This window comes from Pongo pygmaeus, chromosome 2, assembly GCF_028885625.2.
Source record: "Pongo pygmaeus isolate AG05252 chromosome 2, NHGRI_mPonPyg2-v2.0_pri, whole genome shotgun sequence".
Lineage (NCBI taxonomy): Eukaryota > Metazoa > Chordata > Mammalia > Primates > Hominidae > Pongo > Pongo pygmaeus.
The window spans coordinates 174,109,701-174,128,052 of record NC_085930.1 but is presented as its reverse complement, the minus strand read 5'-3'; the positions used below and the strand labels follow the sequence as shown (position 1 = coordinate 174,128,052).

The following is an 18,352-nucleotide window of genomic DNA, read 5'->3' as shown; positions in this document are numbered from 1 at the left end:
TGGGAGCTTTGAGTTGATTTAGTGAGATTTTACACATATAAAATAATGTGGCATATGAATAGAGAGTAAATCACTCAAAAGTTTTATTATATTTTTCCTATTTACATCATTCTGGACTGATTTTAAACTTATTGCTATATAACTGATTTCATATACTGAAATTTCTCCTTTATATAGCTACTGAGTCTTACAACAATCCATGCATAATTTTAAAAAATTTTCTTTTTAGACTCATATTTAGTTTGCTTCAAAAACTAATTGCTCTACTTTATGCAAACACATTATTTTAATATATATTTTGTTGAAAACGTAGTGTCCACATGGTATGCAAGGCTTAGACTCTGACAATTTCAGAGTCAAATTGGGGTCAACAATAATTAAGCAATATTAGCTCATATAATTCTCTTAGTGATTTTATAGGTAGTATTTTGCCCACAATTTCTCAGGTAAGCATAGTACAGACAGCATTTATATCCAAATTTATTATATCAAATCCCTTGCTTTTAAACATTATGCTAGCTTAAACCAGTAGTGTAATTAATTTTATACATTTTTTACTACATGAAATGAGAAGGTTTACAGTATGTTTTTTTTATAATTCAATGAGTGCTATCTGTGGTAAATAAATAGATAAAAATGTTGATTTTATCTCTAAATTACTGCTCTGTACACCTCTACTTTATGTTATATACTTAAGGATTTGGTCACTTTTTCAACCTTAAGATCGAAGACAAGATATAGGGAATAATTTTTATTTAATCATTACTTTTTCTAAAATATTATCTTCTAATTGTTATATCCTGAAAATTTTTTACAGATTCTGTCTTTCAAATATGTTTCTACTTTCCAGTGAGGATCTAAGTTGCACACAATGAGACAAAATAGTTATTATAACAAAATCCAAATATAAAATAAATATAATTTTGAAAAGAGAAAAAATAGAAAGAACTACTTTTATGTTCTTAAGATATTAATAGTTCACAGCTTTGAGAAATCAAAGAGTATCTGACAGTACAGTTACTAATTAACTTAGATTCCCAGAGAGAAACATTTATGTAAACTACTTTCAGGGTTAAGGCTTTTAACAATTGCATGTTGAGCAGAAGATTATTAAATACTGATAGGCTGGTGAGGGTGCAATAAAACTTTATGAGTAGGTCAATATATACCTAAGCAACTTTCCTTGATCATTATTTTGGCAGCCTTATCCAAGTCTGGTACAACCTAGCAAACAAAACAGGCTATGAAATAAGGTAAGTCTATGGCTCATATGTTTTTTGTTATTTTTATGTTTTCAACTAATTATATTTTTTTCTTAATTTGTGTTAGCAGTATTCCCGTCTATCTGCACTAGGTTAAAATAGCAATATCATATATTTTGAGTTGCCATTTAAAATATGTAATACCTTGTATTAAACAGGAAAAAATATTTCTAATTTTTTTAAAGACAGGATTTTTTTTGGCCCAACTCTTCATTATAACTTTTGTAAGACTTAGGTGGAATCATAGCAAGTTTTGTTTAATGACTCTATATGAAAGAAAATAAGTATTGATTAAGATTTTAAAAAATAGATGAATACTCTAATAAAGTATGCTGAAATATATTTTAAGAAAATCTATATAGAATAGAATGCTACATTTATAAAACATTACTGTTTCCTAGCTGACCTTTTAAAGATCATTTATCAAGTTGTTATACAATAAAGTATTATTCATCTTCATAATAAATATGCAGAGAAAGGGTATCAATATATATTTTCCAAGAAGAGTTGCTCAAAATTACTGTAATCCAAAATTACAGGGATCATATTTTTTATCACAGTAATTTTAAGCAATTGTTTTAAATTTTGTTTTGATTTTTTTAGACAAAGGAGAGTTTGTTTCATGACAAAAATGCATTTTTTAAGACTTCCCTTATCAAAAAGGAAAGCACAATTCTCATTATTGACTTCTTGGTAGCAAAGTAGGTTATCACTTCAAACTAGATTTATACTTATTTAAAGTTGTACACTAAATGTAACTTTGTCATTTCTCAACATAACATCACGCAACTGGGCTTAATTTTTTGAACAGCTTTGTATGTTACCTGTTGCTCTGTTTAGTTTACATTCATTTTCTTTGAAGATTACTGATGCAATAAACAGCTTACATATCTGTAACAGAAAATTATATACTAAGAATAAATGCTAATCTGCAGATATTCATTTATAAGCTATACTAAAAAATTAAGTTTTTGCTTACTTAATATTAGTTTCTAACTACTTTTATAATATTTGCTAACAAGAATGTAACGATCTAATTGAGGAAATTGACATATACATAAATAATTGCAATGGACATTTAATATGCTATGGTAAATGAAGAAAGGCTAGATTAACTGTGCCTCAGAGTGGTAAGGAACTCACCATGGCATTTGAATTGAGCAAAATTTAGAATTCACCTAGAAGAGTGGATGGGGAGGGATTGAAATTGAACAGCAGATATGAAGGCAATGTGTTATTTAAAATTATGCTGTGGTGCTGGGGATAAAATGAAGGCATAATTCTAAAAACACTTTGAAGATAAAGTCAAATGGACTTATTGAATGATTGCATGTTGTAAAACATATGGAAGAAGAAAAAAAGGTGTTTAGGTTGGGACAACTGGGTACATGAGTTGACATAGTTACAGAACAGGGACCATTGTGAGACCGAAAAAAAATTTTTTTTAAACCCAATAATTTATTAAAGCATTTACTGTAGAAATTCTAAGTTATACTTTGGTATATGTCTTTAAATTAAGATTTATACTAAAATCATAGAATACAGATAATCCATGGAAACTTGAGAACTAAGAAAAATAAGACATATGTGGTCAAAATTAAATTAAATAAACATGCTTTCAGATAATTATTGGAGATGTGTTATTTCCAGTCTACATTTGGGTATATTCTATATGCTACCTCAAAAGTATAATGTCATCTAATAATAAATATGTATTTTTGATATGAGAGTTTTGTATATCTCATTTGCTGCTGTTTGATGGAGGAACTTGGTGAAAATACAAAAGATTTTTAAACAGAGTAGCAACTCCCAAATATGTACTATTCTATAAAATATATGTATTTATGTTCTTTTCAACAATATTATTGTAGAAAGTAGTGTTGGAATTAGAGAGACGAGAGTTCAAGAAAAAACAAGTTTTTAACTTTGAAATATAACTTATTCTCTCTTAAGCTTAAAGTTCCTAATTAGTAAAATGTGAATAACTATTTCCTTCATAGAACTGTTGTGAGAATTGAGAAACAGTGCAAGTGGAAGCCTTTGCCTTGCAAAATGCTCTAAATGAGAAGGCAAGACACACCTACTTGAAGATTTTTTTTTCCATCTGTATTTTCGTCTTAGTGTACTACTACTGTAATGTGCATCAGTAATTCATTCCTTTCACTTTAAATTGCATGTGTTGCTTACATTTTATATCAGTATAAGTTTCAGGTTATTAAGTATATGCTTAATATATTATTAAGTAAGTGCTTAATTTAGGATATTATGTAAGTGCTGTCTGCAACTCTGCATTGTACTTAAAAAAAAAGAATGTATGTAATTCTTAAAAAAAAGAATGTATGTAATTTCATGAGAATTGGTGGTGGTTTATTATATTTATATATTTTACATTTTAAATGTATATTCTTTTCTGTTTTTAGATGGCAAGAAAGAAATTTAGTGGATTAGAAATCTCTCTGATTGTCCTCTTTGTCATAGTTACTATAATAGCTATTGCCTTAATTGTTGTTTTAGCAACTAAGACACCTGCTGTTGATGGTAAGTAGTACATTAAAAGCATGTCTACATTATCGTGAAGTTAGGAGGAAGTTACTCCACAATAGTTGTAGGTTTTAAAAAATAATCTGTGTAAGATGAAACACTCATAGAAAAATCCAGGATAAGTTACACAATTACTTCAACTTTTTCTATTCATTATATCCCGTTTATTTCAATGATGAACTATTGTTATTAAGGAATCCATGTGCTTTGACATTAATTGCCTTCCCTAGCTACTTGACAAAGAGCAAAGAGGCAAAGGGATCAAATCGTTAATGTAAGGTGGAATAATCGCTTACTGGCGTGAGCATCATCTCATTAGTGGGAAAACCTGGGTTTTTGCTCCAGCCTTCACACACTTGCAAAGGAAATAAGGATTTTAGCAAATATTCTTTGTTCTGGTTAGATTTTATTTTAAGGAGAGAGAGAGGTTGTATGAGGAAGGCCGGTAGAGGAAAGTTGAAAAAAGGCTTGGATAGTTTAATTATCTTTTTCTGAATATTTTAATTCTAATTTAGAGTTGGTACATACGGAATGCTGAATCTCTTTCTTCATTATTCTCTCTTGAGCAAATCAGCATTGTAAAGGATGTTACACATTATCTTCTAGACTATAGTTAGCATTTCCTATTCCTGTTAATCTTTTGTTTTACCTACTTCCAGAAACTGAGAGCTTACTGTATTATGAAGCAATATATTTTAATAATATCTCATTGCTGGAATGTTATTTATATGGAGTTGGTATCTACCATTCTTCGCTATTCCAGCTTTCTCTAATTTACCTATCAAATTATTCCCTTGCAAGTACCTACTTTCACCTACTTTCCTCTTCTCTAATTTCTTCTCACCTTCTCTACATGTTTTTCATAACTCATATTGCTCCATCTTCTTTCTTCAGCTATAAAATACAAACTGTAAATACAGTACGAATGTATATTTTGTTACCCTTTGAATCTACACCAAGTCCTTTTGTAAATATATTTTGTATTTCTGAAGAAACAGTCAGTAGGATTCTACACTGTCAATTTTAAAAGTGTGATTAGATCTTTTCATTTTGATGACTAGTGCTTGAATTTGTGGGTCTTTATAAATGCAAAATTTATTTAAAAATTTTCATTTTATATGAATTCATGTATTCTTTCAAAAAGTACTTATTACTTGAAAAATCTGAGAAAATTAATTTAATGTCATGTTTTATTTTATTGAGTTTTTTCCTCCCCCAGAAATTAGTGATTCTACTTCAACTCCAGCTACTACTCGTGTGACTACAAATCCTTCTGATTTCGGAAAATGTCCAAATGCGTTAAATGATCCTGTCAATGTGAGAATAAACTGCATTCCAGAACAATTCCCAACAGAGGTCTGCAGCAAAAGTCTTTAATATTTTTAATGAATATATACGTTATTATATTAAGATAATTGCTGAATATTGGATCAATCTTATTTAATAAAGATCTAGACATAAATTAGGCTGCATTTATCATTTTATTATAGCTCCCTATTAAAAATGATAGATAATAGAAGTTACTGAGCTTGCTTTCGTTTATCTCTGCTCAATTTAAAATTAACAAGTTAATATTCATCCATATTTAACAAGTTATTGTTAATTTTATGAATCTTCATGAAATTCTGTCATCTCAAATCTACTTCTTGAAGAAAGTACACCTTTGATAATATAGAACATTTAAGAGTGAGTATATATGTTCCAATAGAGTATTTGTAATGATAGCATTAAGAAGTATCTGTGGAAAATAAAATGATACTCATTTTATGAAAATTATTAATTGTTTTTAATTTAGCAATTAGAAGTGAAGAAGAGAAAATGGAGAAAATTAGGAGTAACCAATTGGATTCATGTAACCCAAGTTCACTCTTCCTTTTTTCCCGACAAACCTGTGTAGTAGGAATAAAGGTCAATGTGTGTGGGTGTATATGTACAGTCCTTCATGGGTATCCTCGGAGAACTCGTTTCAGGACTTCTGAGGATACCAAAATCTGCAGATGTTCAAATCTCTTATATAAAATGGCAGTATTTGCATATAACTTATGTACATACTCCTGTATACTTTAAATCATCTGTAGAGTATTTATAACTCTAATACCATGTAAATGTTATACAAATAATTGTTATAATGTATTTTTTATTTACATTGTTTTTATTACCATGTTGATAATTTTTGTTCCTTGAAATATTTTTGATCCACAGTTTGCTGTATCCACAGATGCAGAAGGCTGACTCTGTATATTGACATTTTGCAAAGATTTGCATTTGCAAATATGATATGCAATTGCAAATTTCACCTTCTCCACTCCACCTTACCACACACAAATTAACTGAATAAACTATAAAATTTATTTTGTCCCTATTCTGTCTTCCCTACATCATAATATGCATATAATTTTCTAATTAATTTGAAAAAACTTTGAAAGTGATGAGATTTTCCTTTGAGTAACATTACAAATAATAGGTCCTATAGCTTACCTACTGATAGAAGAGCTAAATAACATAGTATCTACTGAGATACACTGAGGAAAGTGGCCAGATGTTCTCTTTACTTAACCTTCTTAGGCGGTGCTTGCAGTGGGCAGAGATTGCGTCACTGTACTCCAGCCTGGGTGACAGAGTGAGACTCCTTCTTGAGAGAGAGAGAGAAAGAGGCAGAGAGAGAGAGACAGAGAGAGAAATTATTGAAGCTGAACATAGAATTCTATTAGGAACAATATGGGTTTTGAAGGTCTTATAGGGAAACAATATTTGAAAGTCAATGGTTTACAGTTTTCCTGCCTAATATTAGTCTTTAGTGTCAACCTAAACTGTTAGATTGCTGAAGAATGTTTTCATTGTGAAATAAACTATATTTGTGAAGTAAGCAAGTTAAACCTCAGCCAATATATTTATGCTTGTTATTTATAAAAAGACAACTTACAGTTTTAAAAGTTTAACTTAGTGTATCTCAAAAGAATTTGAGTGTTTTCTTGACATTTTTAACTAGGAAAAGTGCAACTTAACAAAATGATTTTAAAGAGATTATCATTTAAATGGTAACTTATTCGTAAAGTTTTGGATTTATATGGAAGCTTAGACTGTTGGATTGCCAGGAGCCACTAGAAGCTGGAGAGAGAAAAGGGAGAATTATTTTGTGAAGCCTTTGGAGGCAGCATGGCTCCGCTGACACCTTGAGTTAGGACTTATAACTTCCAGTACGGTGAGAGAGTCAATTTCTGTTGCTTTAAGTCACCTTTTCCATGGTTGTTATGAAAGACATAGGAAACTAATATGGCATATTTTCAGGAAATTAACGTAAGCCTATTTTACTATATATTTTTTAATTATTTAAATTGTGATTATAGTGTGCCTATTTCTTTCATTTTATTTTTTAAACTTAGCACCTTTATGTGTTTATAGATGTATTTATATAAATGTATTTAGACTTTTATATACAAATCTTTGATAGAGACTGCTGTAAATAATTTTTTTTGTAGAATTGTCTCTTTGTATTGCTAGGTATTTCTGCAGGTTAGATAACTGGAGATAAAATTGCCTGATCAAAAGTTGCACACACTTTAGACTCTAATAAGTTATTAGATCCAATTGTACCCCAGTTTGCAATGTATATGTGTGTATGTGTGTTTGGGTATAAATATATAAATACATACCCAAACACACACACACACACACACACACATATATAGATATATATATGGTGTTTAGAGAGATTTTATATATATAATATATAAATATATTATATATAATTATATGTATATAATCATATATGTATACTTATTATATATAAAATAAAACTATGTGTATTTTTATTTTATATAAATATATATTTTAATATATAAATAAATATATAAAATATATTATATATATAATAAATATACATATATCCTATATACTTATCTATTTAAATATTATAGAAAATATATAAATATATAGTACATATACTATATATATTATATATGTGTGTGTGTCTGTATCTGATACCATTTTAATTTGAGGATAAAATAGGAGAAAGGTTAGTGCACACTTTCAGCTGTTTAAAAAGGAGGCTTTTAAAAACTTATTTTCATGGAAAGTAAGCAAAGGGGAAAATCATACAATTTTTCAAATTATGAAAGTGTGTCACACTTAAATTTACATAGATTTATAATTATACTGCTGTTCATGCATAGCATCACTATTTTGCTAAACTATTTATAAATATACATTTATAATTTTTCTTTCACTTCACATAGTATTTCCATATGGTTGATAAAATTACTGAGAATTCAGTATTTTGCTTTATTGATTGAATGCAATTGCAGCATCAATCACAATTGCAATTGTGATACCTGGCACATAAACTAGTTAAGATAGTTTAAATAATTAAATATTGAACTAGTAAGTAGGTAGAATTAAATCCCTTACACATTTTAAGTGGGTTTAAATTCAGGGCCATATTTTCATCCTCCTAGTTTAAATTTCAGCTTGATACATAATTAGTACAAAATAAGTATTTCAGTTCTTCCACGTAAATACCATGACAACAGAATAAATTATAATTATTTAGAGATCAGTTTCCTTTAAAATACATGAGCTTACAAAAATTTGTATAGATATGTGATTTTAATAATCACATCTCAGGTCATAAATTTCTGACAGGGTGTAATTAATTCAATTTATTAAATACTTGTATTTCTTCCAGGTAGAAGAAACAAAAGAGCAAATGCTATTTTGGCATATTATATATTTGAAAAAATTAGATTATTTTAAAATATTCATTCATTGGAAAAATAGAGACTGGGACATCTGATAATAGTACTAATGATATAATTCCTTTAAAAATATTTTATCAGGGAATTTGTGCACAGAGAGGCTGCTGCTGGAGGCCATGGAATGACTCTCTTATTCCTTGGTGCTTCTTCGTTGATAATCATGGTTATAATGTTCAAGGAACAACAACAACAACAAGTATTGGTAAGAAGTCCTCTATCATAATGATTCAATATGATATATTCTAACTGGAGCGAAAATGTGGAAAAATACCTTAAATAGAATCCAATAAGAAATATGTTCCTGAGAATGTTCAAATTCCTTATTTTTGCATGATTGTAACAAATTTAAAAAGTACTAATTTGTGGTAAATACAATAACATAAATATATTTAATAATTGTTAACATTATACATCAAGTCACTCATGGCAGCTTTTTTTATTCTTTAAGGAGTTGAAGCCAAATTAAACAGGATACCTTCACCTACACTATTTGGAAATGACATCAACAGTGTTCTCTTCACAACTCAAAATCAGACACCCAATCGTTTCCGGTTCAAGGTTCGGTTTTTAAGGTTTCCAAAGATTTAATACTGAAAGATATTTGATGGGCTGGGCGCGGTGGCTCACGCCTGTAATCCCAGCAATTTGGGAAGCCGAGGTGGGCGGATCACGAGGTCAGGAGATCGAGACCATCCTGGCTAACAGGGTGAAACCCCGTCTCTATTAAAAATACGAAAAATTAGCCAGGCATGGTGGCGGGCGCCTGTAATCCCAGCTACTCGGGAGGCTGAGGCAGGAGAATGGCGAGAACCCGGGAGTCGGGGCTTTCAGTGAGACGTTTGATGAACACACCTTTCATCCTAAAAATACATTTTCTCTCTTGAGAAATATTTATTCCAAGGCAAAGGATTAATTAAACTGCACTTCTCTCAGATTGTTTATGCAAATGTAACATACGAATTATAATAGTGTGCTCTGCACTTATTTTTGGAGGCATTAAATAATATCGTTCATGTAAAATATTTAGCTCAATGCCTTGAAGAAAATAAACATTCTCAAGAAACATTTGAACATTTTTATTATTTAAACTACAGACTATGATAGAAGATTAATCTAAAATTTAATTTGAGAAAAGTGTTAGTGTTGTATACATGCAACATAATACTTTCACTGATTATAAATTTTATTCATGATGTTAAAAACTATGATTCTTCTTTTTTTTAGCATGTAGTTTACTAGTATAAATATTTTGGATTTGGAAGTAGAAACAGCACCAAATTCTTTGTAATCACCTTTTTAGCAATAATTTCACTGGAACTAAATTTTTCTTTTTCTCAGTGATTCAGCTTTATTTCAGTGCTTCTTTTTAGTTTCTCTAAAATTTTTTTAAACAAAATTTCTTATCTTTATGGATAAGATTCTTATCTTTATATAGTTATATAAGGACCCAAACACTGAAAAGCATTGAGATTGATTAAATTCACAAAGGTCTAATATTCTGTAATCAAAATTTGGTAGTACTGTCATTTTTATATCAGTCAATAAAAATCTGTACTTAATTTTATACATAATACTTCATAACCAACTAATTCTATGTATTTCTTTAAAATTTATACACTTTATCTGTGCATAGCCATTCAAAAATGTTAAAATTAAGGTTCTGAGTTGATTAATACTCTTCTATGAAACTAATCACCACGTTATTTTTTATTTGGCACTTGCATTTAATAATTCAGAATTGGAGTATTAAGTAATAGTTTAGAATCAAGTAATGCTACCTTGCTTAAATCTTTCCAGATTACTGATCCAAATAGTAGAAGATATGAAGTTCCTCATCAGTATGTAAAAGAGTTTACTGGACCCACAGTTTCTGATACATTGTATGATGTGAAGGTTACCCAAAACCCATTTAGCATCCAAGTTATTAGGAAAAGCAATGGTAAAACTTTGTAAGTGTATTATTTTACAATTATATAAGTTTATTCTATTATTATAGAATTGGAAAGTCTTAATTTCAAGACATTTTCAGTAGAAATAAATTTCCTCCCAAAAGAGGGTGGGTGGATAGGTTTATAAAAATTATGGTGATAAAGGAGTTTGGTTTCTTGTGGATGAAGTATACTGGAACATAAATTAGAATCTACAAATAAAGGTTGAACAAAGATGAAGGTGGAGAGCTTCACTAATGCAACGCTAGCCTTGCATATATTTGTACATACCTAGAATAGCTCTTGCATCTTTCCCCTTTATATTTATCGTATTTTGTTGCCAATTTGTAGAATCAGACAGTTACTATTCAAAGACCAAAGAGGAGTTATTTCCCATATTAATATTAAAATAATTTATATATATGTAGAATCCAATATAGACTGAACACTTTCATTATGATTGTATGAGGGGTGCAGGTGCAACAGATTTGGTAATTTCCTATGAATGGTTTCAAGATAAATGCTCTTGTATCCCCAAGAATTGTTAATAAAGCAATTGTCAAGATTAAATCTCAGCAATTACTCTTATTAAATGTATTTTAGTATTTTTGTTAATGACTTTGTGTTAAATCATAAAAATATTAAATGCCATGTGAAATAAGCCAGGCACGAAAAGACAAATACTGTATGATCTCCCTTGTATGTTGAATCTAAAACATGTTGAAATCATAGAAGCAGAAAGTAGAATCATGGTTCCCAGAGGCTGGGAGTGGAGGAGAATGGGGGAGATGTTGGTCAAAGGATTAGACAGAAACAACATGTTTTTGAGACCAATCAACATGATGACTATAGTTAATAATAAAATAATAACAATGTATATTGCAAAAGTACTAAGAGACTACTATAAATTCTAAATGTTTGCGGTAAAAAGTATGTGGTGTGGTGTATACGTTAGTTAGTTTTATCATCAAATAATGTACATCAAAACATCATATTGTATCCCATTAATACAGACCTCCCTCAGTATCCATGGGAGACTGCTTTCAGGATAACCCCCGCTCCCCCACTGAATATACCAAAATCCATGGAAGGTCAAGTTCTTTATATAAAATTGTGTAGTATTTGCATATAAACTATGCACATCCTCTTGTATACTTAAGTCATTTCTAGATTACCTATAATAATGAATACAATGTAAATTATATGTAAAGAGTTGTTATACTATATTGTTTAGTGAAGAATGACAAGAAAAATAAGTCTGTATATGTTCAGTATAGATGCACCATTCTTTTCTTTCCCCTCAAATAGTTTCCATCCCTGGTTGGTTGAATCCATGAATTCAGAACTCACAGATGTGGAGGGCTGACTCTATATACAATGACTAATTGTCAATAAAAATAAAAGCATACAAATCATAAACATCATTTAGCATTTCTTGTAGTACATATTTCATCTGCATAAAACATAAAACCTTTTGGGGGAAAAATGCTTTCAAACTTGATTTTTAAGTGTGGAAGCCAGTAAAATACTGTATTTTAAAATCTAGTACCTAGAGCAAGCAGAATTGGGTTTGAAACTTGGCTCTCCTGCCTACCAGTTTGTGACCCCTAAAAACATCAATTAATTATCCCACTTTGTGTCATCTTTGAAATGTGATTGATAATGGTAGTTATGCTTTGATCTTGTGATGAAAAGTAAAGGAAGAAATGGATGTGAAATATATTGGCAAAAATTGTGTTGATGCAGTGAACAAATTTCTTTTATGGGGTAATTTGTGTGTTTCTAAGAAGTGACCAAAGCTAACCACTGGCATGTTTAAAATGAAATATTCTGGGTGACGTTAACATAAACCTGTATCTGGTAGAACATTTTATATATATCTATATATTAGATTATTTCTTCATTTCTTTTATGGTGCAGGTTTGACACCAGCATTGGTCCCTTAGTGTACTCTGACCAGTACTTACAGATCTCAACCCGTCTTCCAAGTGATTATATTTATGGTATTGGAGAACAGGTTCATAAGAGATTTCGTCATGATTTATCCTGGAAAACATGGCCCATTTTTACTCGAGACCAACTTCCTGGTGATGTAAGAAATTATTTTTCTTGTTATAAATAAAATAATTATATTGCAGCAGATGATAATCTTAGCATATTTGAAAACAGCATTTATTTTAACTGATCAACTAAACTATTTGAATGTCCCTGATACCAGTACAGAAGCTTGTTTAGCTTGGGAGGGACAATTGATAGGTTCTAAATTGACTCAGTGACTAACAGATTTTGTAAAGGTTTTCACAGGATTTCCAGTTTATAAATGTTTTATTTTGACTTTCATGATCGTACTTTATTATTCCTTTTTCACACACCTTGTACTTATATCCATCAATGGCTAGCCATTGCACTAGAATAATTCCAAACACTGTTTTACATGTCTTCATATAATACAATGTCTGACTAGCTACCAGATATTATCTCACCCATCTCTGTCCTTCTTACTGTTCTATAATGTATGGTCATTTTCCATAACTTCAAATCTTTGCACAGTTTGTTTTTTTGGTAAGTACTGAAACTTAATGTTCTTTATCACTCATATATCATTCAGCACTCAATGAAAATTTTATCTCATAAGAACTTCTCCCAAACTCTCCCATAAGGACTTAGTCTTTATCTTTATACTTGACTTAGTATAATAATCTTATTAGTGTATTATTCCTGTATATGTTTGTTTCTATGTTTGTTGCTCAAAAATGTAGATTTTTGAGACCAAACGTCACACCTTTAAAAAAAAATTTTTGATTCATGATTGATTTGGGTCAAATGTTTGTCAGTTATTGCTTTTTAAATGGCAATATTATTTCTATATCAAAAATAAACCAGTGAGTAGTTGTTTTAAAGAGTTTCATTTGGTACAGAATTATTAATAAATTTTACTAATCTCTGTTTGCAGCATCACTATCTATAATCAACATCAGAGTGAGACTGTCAGAGCTAATTTCCATACATCCTTTCCTTTAAAAATCCATATCCAATTAGTCAGGAAGTCTTTTTCCTTTCATCATATCAGTGTATTTCCAGTTTGTCTCTATCATGTCAGCTCCTCATCAGCTCTCAAGAAACAGACTACTAAATTTTTATGAGGCTACATATCATTTTGGAAGCTCCTGCAGTACCTTGGGCATACATGGGCCTAATTGATAAACATGCCATTACCTTATAATGACTAAGTTATTATTTTTACTTATTTTTATTTATTTATTTTATTTATTTATTTTTGAGATGGAGTCTCGCTCTGTCACCTAGGCTGGAGTGCAGTGACACTATATCAACTCACTGTGACCTCCGCCTCTTGGGTTCAAGCGATTCTCCTGCCTGAGCCTCCTGAGTAGCTGGGATTACAGGTGCGTGTCACCACCCCCAGCTAATTTTTTGTATTTTTAGTAGAGACAGGGTTTCATCCTGTTAGCCAGGATGGTTTTGATCTCCTGATCTCGTGATCCACCCACCTGGGCATAAGTTATTAAAATTAATGTAATTAAAATAAAACAGGACAGTTAAGTAATATATTAATAGTATAATATATATGTTATATATTTTACACATTACTATATTAATAATGTTAAAAAGTTTGAAGTTTTTTGTTTTACCTATAATGTTTCATTGGTACATATAGTGAAGACAATTAGTGTAGAAACAGGAGAAGTAAATTATAGCAACAAATTAATTAATGAAGAGCATATAAAATATATAATCTTTTTGTTTTAAATATATTTGAAAATTGTATTTTCAAATTCTTGCCTTACAGAATAATAATAATTTATATGGCCATCAAACATTCTTTATGTGTATTGAAGATACATCTGGAAAGTCATTTGGTGTTTTTTTAATGAATAGCAATGCAATGGGTAAGAATAATTTATTTGATAATATATTTATAGATTTCACTTGAAATATTTTAACTGCTCTCTTTATTTCAATCATGCATATTGTATGTGAGAGTAAACTCTGTTATAGTTAATATTAACATGTGAAATTATTATAAGAAGATTTTGAAATTAAAGACAAAATCAATTTTTGCATGCCAGTGCATCTATTTTAGGGAGAGTGTGCTACGCTGTGGTATTCAGGCACTCTATTTTCCTTTCAAAGGAATATTGAAACACATCCATGCCAATGGGTGTTTTCATTCCCACAATCTCATTTGTCGAGATAAGTAAACATGCCACTGCAAATGAAAACAAAAAAGATGTCTATGGAAATAGAAAAAAGACTATTTTTTTTTAGTTTATCATAATTCATATAATGTATTTTATTTTTTAATATTATGAGTGTAATATCTAATAGGTGAATTGGTGATAATAAAAAATTAAAGAAATTAATCACATTTCCGCAGGATCAGTTTATTACATGGTTATCCGGTCAGTTACTGTGTCTTACATTTAGAAAAGTTAAATTTTTCTAAACATTTAGAAAAGTTAAAGTGTCAAAAGAAAAACTTTTGACACTTTGTCTTTCAGAAATTAATATGTGATAATATGATCTTTCAGATAATCTTCAATTTAAATGACTAATTAAAAATGCAGTTTTAGAGAAAAATCTTTTGGTCGTCAGAGAAATAATCCTTTGCAACTAACCCTTTGCAATGCAATATCCAGGGAAGCTTTTGCCACCATCTGTGAAAGAAAATAGCTGGGATATTTTATTATAAGCCTCAGACATGTTGGCGTTTTACTTTTTTTCCTATGTTATTCCTGCATTCAATATTTCATTATTCCTTAATTATTTAAAAATATTGTAAAATAATGTAGTTAATACAAATTAATTTAAATGGACTTTGCAATTAGTTACCATAATCCCTTTCATTATTTACATATAAGTTTACCCATTTTATTTTGCAGAGATTTTTATCCAGCCTACTCCAATAGTAACATATAGAGTTACCGGTGGCATTCTGGATTTTTACATCTTTCTAGGAGATACACCAGAACAAGTAGTTCAACAGTATCAACAGGTGTGTTTCAGGTCTATTTTATAAAATTTTTTCTGCGTACTTTTATTTCATCTAACATGACCACATATTTAGATGACTTTATTTTACATAGTAGGGGCCTCTTAGCTAAATGTTTTCGAAAATCTTATATTTAAGATGCAGCTGGGTGGTTTTCTTTTTTTTCGCCTATACAATGAACTCTACATATACCCAAGTATCTATGTTTCTGAATTCAAAATTTCTTACTTCTAGGCAGCTGAGTTCAAGAATTGGATTTCATTGAGATGTTGAAAATTAAATATTTACTTATTCATGACTTTATCTGATGGGATAAAGCAAAAGGAACTATCTTATTTAACACTGAGGTTAGGCAATAAATGTGTAGGTCATATATCCTTTTGGCCAAAATCCTAGAGGTAACTGAGTTGTGAGAAGACCAATGAATCTAGCTATAAATTCATAGCAGGTAAACTCCAGGAAAATTGGCTCTTATCCTGGGGACTTCAGAAGTTTGAGTTTGAAACCTAGCCTGAAACTTTACATCTCAAATTACTATCTAAGCAACTCTTATTTACATATTTAGTAACATCTTGTATACCTGAGCCCAATATGGGCTTTAGAGAGGTAGGGAACCCAGGACTTACACTGAAGATGATTCTAAAACTTTCATGTAATTTCTCTCTTCTAACTGTTGATATATATGATTCCTGGTGTTATAATGGTAAAGAAAATTATTTTCGTTGGTATAAGATTTTAAGATTATGCCTATTTTAAAAATCTTATTTTCTTGATATACCTTTTGACATAAAATTCCCATTTGCAAAAATGATCTCAAAAGAGAATTGATTACTATAAAAAAATTTTAAATTAGGATCCAAAAAGCTGAAATGAGCGCAGCTAAGGTTTTTTTCAGTTTAATCATTTACAATGTCTAATCATTCCCAAATTTATGTTTATAAATGTAAAATTTAGAAAAGAAGCACACAAAATTTACATAATTACAGTTCTAGGCTGGCCTACATATAGACTTTGTGTGTGGTTATCACATGAACAAGGGAGAGAAACAATACTCTTTGACATTCCAATTGTCAAACATCAATTGGCATAGCTATCTCCCACATGTTAAGAAAAGTCAGCAGAATGTCAAACTATTTCAAAAAGAGTATTGTTACATATATGTTGATTCTTTACATATATATGAGAGAAATTTATGTCAACATATATGTTGATTCTTCACACATATATGAGAAGAAATTTCAATCACATGTCTAAATATTTAATTCTATTGAACATATAGTGTTTAGGAGTACAGTTTAAAACATACTAATTCTTGAGAGCTTTATTTGATATCAGGTTTATTTGATATCAAGTTTGAAATAAGTTTAGTATTTCATTTGAATACAAAACAATAACCCAACATGAGTAATTAATTTCTTTTTGATTGTTACCTAGTAGCTTTTTACATATAGCTCATGGAAAAATCATGGATCCTATATATATATATATAATATATGTATAAAATATGTATATAAAAGCCTAAACCAAAGAAAATTTATTATGTTGAGTATGATTATGCATCATATATAACCTAACTGGTGAAAAAAAAAATAACACCAGTTACATGCAAATTTCCATGTGCAAAATTATATCATCTGTTGTAATGTGACACTGATATTCTCTTGCACTGAGATTGCTTGGGCCATTGCAGAAATAGGAAGAGATGGCGATCCATTTGTCCCCAGGAGAAAGAAATGAAGCTGAGGCACTGCATGTGATTAAGAAAGAGCCTGTGCAATAACTGGGTGGGAGTATTGCAGAACATATATTTTATTAACATTTTTGCAAACCAGGAGATAGATAACTGCCAAAATGTAAGGAAACAGAAATTCTGTACTTTTAAACATCTTTTCTGTTTTTCTTGTATGGTGACTTGTAATAGAAAATAGGAGTGTGGTAGAAAATTTTCCCTTTTATTATTTATTTGTTGCTTTTCTTGTATTATCTTATTTAACTTTCTACAGTAGACAAAACATATCTTGGCAAATGCTACTTTCTGATATGCTGCACTTTCTAATTTTTAAACACAAACTAAAACGTGAAGTACAAGACATAAACTTGTTAAAAATTTCATAACACATTCAAATAGAATAGGAAATTGTTTAGAATCCAGGTAACACTAAATGTTTATTTAAATTATATAAACTTAAATGAATTTTAGAGATATAAGAAAATAAGAGGCACATTAACCTTGGTTATTAATGCTAAATATATTTATTTCTATTCAAACTAATTACATGCTTATTTACTTTAAGCTTGTTGGACTACCAGCAATGCCAGCATATTGGAGTCTTGGATTCCAACTAAGTCGCTGGAATTATAAATCACTAGATGTAGTGAAAGAAGTGGTAAGGAGAAACCGGGAAGCTGGCATACCATTTGTAAGTAGAATGAAGGGTTCGTGGGAATATATATCAAGTTAAATACTGTCACATAATAATAACTGTAGGAAATTGTCAGGAATATCTACTATATACATTATATAATATAATTACGAAGCTGCCTTTTAATTGTAAAGTATATTTTATCTCATATGTAATGCCCTTGCCTCCTGAAAGTACAAATACATGCTTTTGAAGAATCGATTGTTAGTTATACTAGAACAGAATACATATTCCACTATAAATAAAATCATATTTAGTTTTTAAAATAGACCTTAATTTTAGAATCTATATATTTAAAAAAATTTTTCTGAAATGTATGTTTTTGATTTTTGTATGTTGAAATCCATGTATATAAAAACAATGCATTCTAGTCATTATCACTGACAAATATGAATAATCACTTAATGCTTTTGTACTTAATAATTAGAAAAAC

General features: G+C 29.7%; 1 protein-coding gene across 1 annotated transcript in view; it reads left to right on the top strand.

The window, feature by feature from the left end:
- Positions 1 to 1,189: 1,189 nt before the first annotated feature.
- Positions 1,190 to 18,352, top strand: part of SI (sucrase-isomaltase) — a 98,050-nt gene continuing 80,887 nt past the window's right edge. The window contains exons 1-10 of the mRNA XM_054482007.1: positions 1,190 to 1,253; positions 3,683 to 3,800; positions 5,023 to 5,159; positions 8,639 to 8,759; positions 9,006 to 9,115; positions 10,355 to 10,506; positions 12,406 to 12,577; positions 14,294 to 14,393; positions 15,387 to 15,499; positions 17,791 to 17,916. Of these exons, the coding sequence (XP_054337982.1) occupies positions 3,683 to 3,800; positions 5,023 to 5,159; positions 8,639 to 8,759; positions 9,006 to 9,115; positions 10,355 to 10,506; positions 12,406 to 12,577; positions 14,294 to 14,393; positions 15,387 to 15,499; positions 17,791 to 17,916 (1,149 nt within the window). The 5' untranslated portion in view covers positions 1,190 to 1,253. The remainder of the gene's footprint in view (positions 1,254 to 3,682; positions 3,801 to 5,022; positions 5,160 to 8,638; positions 8,760 to 9,005; positions 9,116 to 10,354; positions 10,507 to 12,405; positions 12,578 to 14,293; positions 14,394 to 15,386; positions 15,500 to 17,790; positions 17,917 to 18,352) is intronic.